Here is a 7699-nt window from a genome sequence, read left to right as displayed (position 1 = left end):
GGGGGGGGGGGGGGAGGGTTGACTCCAGAACTCTTAATAAAACTGCCGGTTATTCGACATTTTTTAGATTTTGTTAAACATTCTTGATACTTTATAAATCTGGTTATACGCGATTTATTAAAAAGTTGTGAAAATCGTTTTAAAAATAAAGGATTTTATGATTATTTATTAACTTGTTATTGCTCAATTAATTTTGTTAATGCATTCTGTTATATATCTTTCTAAACCAATAGTTCAAACGTTTCTGCATTGGCTTATTATGGAAATTTTACATTATATGGATTCATTCTGTATTAATACAATTTGGCAAACAAATCACAGAAATTTCGGAAAATGCATATTTAGTTTAAAATTTTGTATTTATTTTTTTTTTCCAAAGGAAACATATTGTAAATTGCATTACAGAGCATGGTCAATTTAGGCATCAATCAATATAGTTAGATATGAACTATTTAACAAGGTTGTAATATCTGTAATTCAATTAAACGATTCTCGATCTTATTACAAATATTGATCTTTGTGTCGAGTAATTGTATTTTATAACATTGTAGACACACCCGACGCGATGCCTGCTCGTGACGTCAATTATACATAATTTAGTTTGTAATATTAATAGGGAATATAATATCATATATAATAGTTATATAGTTTGATATATACCCGCGTATGACCTATGAAATTTCGAATCAATTTAAGCTGGTTATAATGAAATTTATGATTTTCAGTAATGTGACCACGAAATGAAAATTAATTTCTTTGATATCTTTAGCATATTATGACATATTGACGACCTTATCGCTGATATAATAAGCATGAATAAATTCGTCAAGTGTATTCTTTTTATTTCTCTCTGTTATAAATATGAGAGAGAGAATCAATGTCTTTTTGAATAAATTTTTGAGACATTAATGTATCTTAAATTATAAGCAATTTAAAAAATATAAAGAGTTTCTGTATATATTTTATTAAATAATAAAACTTTGTTGTGTTCACTTAAATTTAAATGAATTTGTTTACTTTTCAAAATTCAAATGATTTGAATTATTAAGATGTTTAATCTTGAATATTAAAAAGTTTGATAAAACGACAGAACTAGCTTCGAAATTTACTCGAAAAATGTATCATATATTATTTTTCCATACAAATGCATATTTCTCATATTTGTTGTTCTCGTTGACAGTCTGTGGGAATAGAAGTGCGGGTGACCAACGAGATCCCCGTTGTCTCGACAGAAACAAATATACAAGATGCAGCACCGCCTTGGACTACCACATCAGCTCCGAGTCGAACCACCCCGCCAACTCCCACAAATCCACATCCACACTACTTATCGCCTCATGTCTTTCACGGACGGAATTCGCTTTGTTCCGCAAATGGTAAGATTTTCCATTTATTATTATATGCATAAAGCGCGCGCATAGAACAAAAGCATTATATTTTTTCCATTGGTTCTTATATTTTATAATCGAAATTAATGAGAAAAACGTAATAATGAGATAAAAAAATATGTATTAACTACTATATATTGAGAAATAAACATAAATCTATTCTTAAAAATTTGTGATAAAAATAATCTTTGAAAAAAATTTTTAGTAAAATCTTTTACATATATATATTATTCGGATTTGTATGTGCTTGGGCAGATCTTGCCCTTGGATTTTTATATATTCAAAAATTAAATTAATAAAGAAAAAAAGCGAGAGGGACAGCTCTTTTTAAAAATTAAATCATAATTTTTTACTTGAAAATAATGCACAGTAAAATACAATATGATACAAAAATGACAATATTAACCTAGTATTCGAAAAGGATTAGAGATTTAATAAATTTTATTTAATAAATACGATGCGCTTAATCGTATTGGTATTATATGGCGCTTAACGATGAAATTTGTTTTTCCATAAAAACCGAACGCATTGTGCATTGCGTACACGTGACGAGATAGAAATTTATCATCATCACCATTCAATCCCATGCAGCGGTAATCCCTTTAAATCGATGTTTCCTCTGCAAACACCTGGCTTCCAGGCGCGGCACGATGTTGCCCTCTCCCCCACCCCCTTTCCCTCGGGGAGGAAACAGAGATTACGCGTGCAATGTAGAATTGCTGGGCGCATAACCACGCTTCGGAGATTTCTCTGTAGCATTCGATTATTTCAGATTACACGCGAAGAAGACGACCCATGACATTGCGCATCGGCCCTCGTCTGAGTCTTCCGAGCAGAAGCACATCCGCGCCGACCACAACCACTGACGGAGAATGGCGTGCACTTAGGTGAGTCTAATAGAATCTCTCTGCTGTTTCCTGCAATTTCTGTTTCCGTAACAACGTGTTTTGGTTGCGTGTAAACTCTGTTGCGTCGAATCGGGCGCGTGGCGAATAACAATAGAGCTATTGCAAAAGCATATTTTAGATACGGTGAATATTTATTGTAAATTAAAAATCGGGTGCAAAATGAATTATAGTTATAATTACAACAGAATTTTTATTTGCACGAAATATTAAATTTTTCATTGTTTCGTGTACCGTATTTAAAGTTGCAAAAAGTCGCTATGCTGTAAGTTGTTATGACGATTCACAATTATTTTGCACAGAAAGATTAAAAAATTTTGTTAAAATTAATGATGTGACATTAGACGCGCTTACTCGCTTTTTTTCCATGCATTTCATCGCGTGAATAATTAATTCTTCGTGCCGATTACAAATCCATGCGTGGATCAACTAGAAAATAGATCCATATGTATGTTATTCTCATGGTAATTTGATTGTGTATGTCGCCGTTAACATAAATTTGCATGCTTATGGAGGCGATCTTTGTCACGCGTACGAATGCGAATGGGCGCTGATCCGTTGAAAATCCGGTTGACTAATATGGTCGAGTAACTATGATGTACAGTAAAGACAGCAAAAAAATACCCAATGCAATATTATACTTGGCCATCCTATCAGGAAAAGAGAAAAATTATTCCACGTGGAAAGAGTAGATACTAATTCCGAGAGAGCAGTGTCGAAGCTAAATGCGCTCAACTCTCTCACTACCTTTTTCTGCAGTTGCAGCATCACCTTTTTCCATTGTTTCTCTTCCATTCCACATTATGTGTTGGTAAGAGATTCTTTATTTGATCTCATTGTGAAGAGATGAAATATTATAAATTTGACAATATTATAAATATTCTAGCAATTGTATCGTAAAAATACTATATGAATATTGAAAAGCGTCACGAACATTTAATTGACATAATTGTACTTATAATCGCATAAAGTAATTTATGACATAATTTTTCTCAATAATCGGTTGCATTAAATATCAAAATAATAATTATTTTTGATACTTAATATAATCAAAAAACACAGTTATTTTTAATTTTTAAAAGATAATATTAAATTGTGCATGCTGTTAATTTAAAAAGAAAACATTTAATTCATATTATCATTATCATATTATATTTGATAACGTGCGCTAAAATCGCAGTATTAAATAATGCTGGGGAATAAATAGAAAAATACTGAAACTGATGTATCGTCACGAACCGTACATATCAAATTTCCTAACATCATTTATCTACTATATTTAGCACTTGCTATTTTCTTTATTGTTCTGACATGATGCATATGTCTAATAATAAAAAAAAATCACGCTGTGTTATATTAACTTCTAAGAGAAAAATTCTCACAGGCATGCAACCGAACGTATTTGTGAGCAATAAAGAAACAGCAATAACATTAGATGGCATCGCCACTTTCTTTCATGACTTAATTTATAATCCTTAATAACGAGAGAGTCACTTTTTGTTCAGATACAGTGCTATAACGCTAATTATATGTACCCCTTTTGCATGATTTAAATTACTGCTTTTATATATAAAGTTCGATATACAAGAGTTTCTTATTTTATTTTGAAGTCATTACAGATATGAATTTGACAATGTGATGAGAAAAATAGGAGAAAATAAATTTTGCAAAAGAATATACGCGATTTACTTTTTTTTATTTAACAAAAATTATAACAGATTATCAACTTTTTATATTATTGGTACAAATCATTTTTTAACAACAATTAATATTACGTTTAACCTATCATTGTATCAATAATCGTATTTTTTTCACAATTACATTTTGAATTTAAAATTTGTTTTAAAGAGCGTTGAGCTAAAAGCATTAACAATCATATATTGAAATGGTTCTTGACGGATTTCCCGATTATTTGAAGTATCTCAATAGTTTTGTTTGGTTGCACTCTTTGCTTCAATAAATAATAAAACATTATCTTATAAATAATAAATATAATAATAAGAGCTAGCAAATCCACCCAATAATTTGGAGCATTCTCTAGAGCTGCAAAACAAACAGATAAGATATTACTTTAATATCTCGAATATTTACATATTATCGAGAAATAAAATAGAGATAGAGAAAATCGGTAACATAGAATACAAATGCGATATACATATACATATAACAGCTTTTAAAATGAACGATTAAAAACAATTAACTCGAGTATTATTATTATATAGAGTTTCTACCTATCAATTGAAAGATCTTTTTGGGCGAACTATAATGACAATATATTTCTTCCGCTGGGCAAGGTAGTCTCGGTCTATTAAAACCGTACATGGCTACTGTGAGAGCCTCCAGTCCATATCGAACATAACTGCTATACATGAATAACTTTCGATAAATTGATAGAGAAGTGGGATCTCCAAAACCTTGCATCGCGGCTAAAACCATGGTACAAAGTATCACTGGTCCGATGAACATACCATTCTAAATAAAAAAAGAAACATCTGCCGTTATATTTATTAATTTTAAAGAATTATTTTTTTATATTATATTCATGACTATAATTCCAAACATACTACGGAATTGAATATGGTAGCAATGTTATATCCTATACTCTCCCCGATGAAGGAGCATATGAAGCAAGTACTAAAGAACATAATGCATCTATGCCACTCCAAGGGTTGTCCCGTAATGAAGTAGACTATTGAAAGAAATATAAATCCGAACAGTATCTGAAAAAAGATCCAGAAATTTTTTTAAATAGTTAGACTTGATAAAGGTCTAACGTAAAATAATAAATATACCTAATAAATGATTAGTTACATGAAATATCTATGCTATACAGTAAAGAATTTACCAGAGGAACCAACCTGTAGAAGTATATTGATTACAGTTAGGGCCCAATAGTACGCGCTAAGATTGTACCATCTGTTGATGTATTCTCGTTTTATTACCTTAATTTCAAAAGGAACTGTAACGAAAGAATATTGAGATAAAATACAATCATAATCTGATTTCTATATACTTAATAGAGTATAATTTAGTTATTTTTCTGCCTTTTCATTTTTAGAAAAGATTTTACGAAGTTTAAACATGATAACAATTAATAAATATTATAAAACATATAATTGTATATTACATATTTTGATTGCTTCCAATGGATGTTTTTTTCTTGTGGAGAAAGAGAGAGAAAGAGATATATATTTTCATATCAACAGAATATCTATAAATGTAACACCGACAAATACTGAATTTTGCAAACAAAAAATTAATTTAATTAATTTCTTGTACACTAATTCTAATTATCTATACACAGAAAAGAATTCTTACAATTCAGTAATACTGATAGCATGGGTATGTACAGGAATGTTATTAGGCACCCGAAGCAAAAGCCAAAATTGAACACAGTCTTGGAGCCGTCATTGCCCATATTAAAATACATTGAGCCAATTATTAGTCCCAAAAAAATATATACTGATGTCTTTATATAAATATAATTCTGCAAATGTATAGAAAAGAATGTGCTCATTTAACATATATAGTTTTATTATATATATATATATTTATATGAATTCACTTGGCACTTAGTAATGTAATACATAATATGTGTTCGATTCTTACTCTATTTCGATAAAGTTGCAATATCATTCTTTCTATTAGCGTTTTGAATTGATCGAGCCAAAAAACTTTCGGATTCTGCGTATCAAGCTCGAGTTTATACTTTGCTCGAGAAATCGGAAGAATCGGTAACTTCTTGGCACAAGTAATAATCATTTGTTTGATCGGATCGGAACCATAATCGCCCGAGCTGATTTCTATTACTGAAATAAGTATTCGAAACATTAACATCTTTTGATATATCTAAGCGTCATTATTATATCATTATGATGGTGAAATTAAACTAAATATGAATTTTTAAAGTCTTGAGATCTGATATATCTTAGCGTCATTATTATATAATTATGATTGTGTCTGAAATTAAACTAATTGTAAGTGTGAATTCTTAAAGCTCTGAGATCTCCTCTGCGAAAAAATGTTAAGCGTTTTTCATGAAGAACGCGACATTAACATATGTTGTGGCTTGTAACTTTGAAAAAAATATTGAAAATAATATTGAAAAAAGATCATGAGAATCGAAAAATACGATTGCACAAACAGCATACGTGTATATAACTTACCGAAGTCCGCCGGATTGTAATGCTTCGGACATTCTAGACCTATGCCTTGTAGGAATGGCAATATGTTATTCGGGGTGCCCCTATAAGCACATTGACCGGCAGCCATGATGTAGATGTTGTGAAATTTGTTAAATACAGTCGCGCTGGGAGTATGTATCGAGCATATAACATTTCGTCCGAAACGTGCCAGCTTTTGAAGACTATCGATGCAATGAAAAGAGGACAACTCGTCTAATCCGCTGAAAAAAATATAAATCTTCTCTGCAATATGCTTCTACAATATTAAAATATTTTAAGAGAAAAGTTTTTGTGTGCGTTTTATGTGCCTGCGCGCGCGCTACAGTTATCTCATCACAAAAGCATATCGCGTGAGACGAGATGTTATTTTCATTCTATTTCCTAATAAAATTTGAAGATATTATGAAAAAATATTTTTATTTACGCCATTTTCTTCGATTTGTTTACCCATTGAATAATATTATAATCAATTGTTTTCTTACGTCCATATTTGTTTAATTATATGCGTGATTTATAACACTCGTTATAATTGTGATTGAGAGAATCAATATAATTGATTATTCGCGATCAATTTCCAAAATTTATTTTAATAATACTATAGTATAGATTTTTCTAATATTTTGCTTCTCTCTTGTGTTTCAAAATACTTGGTTCATTGACGCACATTTCTTTAAGCTTTCAAAGAAATATATATGTATATGTGCGTGTGTGTGTGTTTTAGGTCAAGACATAAATTAGTCATCCACTTTATTTTATTTTTTGCATCATATATAATTATGTTAAGAGGAAACAACAACAACAACTTCTTTTTTTTTTTTAATTGATCAGACGATACAGGTCTAGGTTAAGATCACTGGGCGATCTTTGCTTCGCGTGACTTGGCGCGAGACACTACCGTGTTTCTTGATATAAGAGAAAGATGCCCGTGATATATTTAAATATATCTTATCGTATAGTTAAATATATCATATTGTATAGTTCTTAACGAGCTACAACGTAAACACTACTAATACTAAGGTGCACATACGGCACATGATATATTGCGATTTTAGATTAAAATTACGGGTAATTTTTTATTGAGATTCTCATATTTTGCATTCTTGAATTTAACATATTCATAGTTTTAAAATATTGAGATAATTGAAAATTGCTTTTTTATGCATCTTACAGTTGCAATATGTGATAATTTTATATAATGTGTAATTTATATATAATGTTATAT

The 7699-nt window shown here is 30.3% G+C and overlaps 2 protein-coding genes across 2 annotated transcripts in view; one reads left to right on the top strand and one right to left on the bottom strand.

The window, feature by feature from the left end:
• The window catches only part of LOC115242742, a 14814-nt gene extending 12535 nt beyond the window's left edge, over positions 1-2279 (top strand). The window contains exons 2-3 of the mRNA XM_029819265.1: positions 1181-1376; positions 2161-2279. Of these exons, the coding sequence (XP_029675125.1) occupies positions 1181-1376; positions 2161-2279 (315 nt within the window). The remainder of the gene's footprint in view (positions 1-1180; positions 1377-2160) is intronic.
• Positions 2280-3970: 1691 nt separating this feature from the next.
• The window catches only part of LOC115242728 (ATP-binding cassette sub-family G member 1-like), a 61257-nt gene continuing 57528 nt past the window's right edge, over positions 3971-7699 (bottom strand). The window contains 6 exon segments of the mRNA XM_029819241.1: positions 3971-4336; positions 4525-4765; positions 4858-5013; positions 5152-5252; positions 5612-5780; positions 5903-6102. Coding sequence (XP_029675101.1) covers positions 4167-4336; positions 4525-4765; positions 4858-5013; positions 5152-5252; positions 5612-5780; positions 5903-6102 — 1037 coding nt within the window. The 3' untranslated portion in view covers positions 3971-4166.

The sequence above is a fragment of the Formica exsecta genome, unplaced genomic scaffold (genome assembly GCF_003651465.1).
Source record: "Formica exsecta isolate Colony F162 unplaced genomic scaffold, ASM365146v1 scaffold62, whole genome shotgun sequence".
Classification (NCBI taxonomy): domain Eukaryota; kingdom Metazoa; phylum Arthropoda; class Insecta; order Hymenoptera; family Formicidae; genus Formica; species Formica exsecta.
Note: the sequence above shows the minus strand (reverse complement) of the source record. Positions and strands in the feature narration are given on the sequence as shown.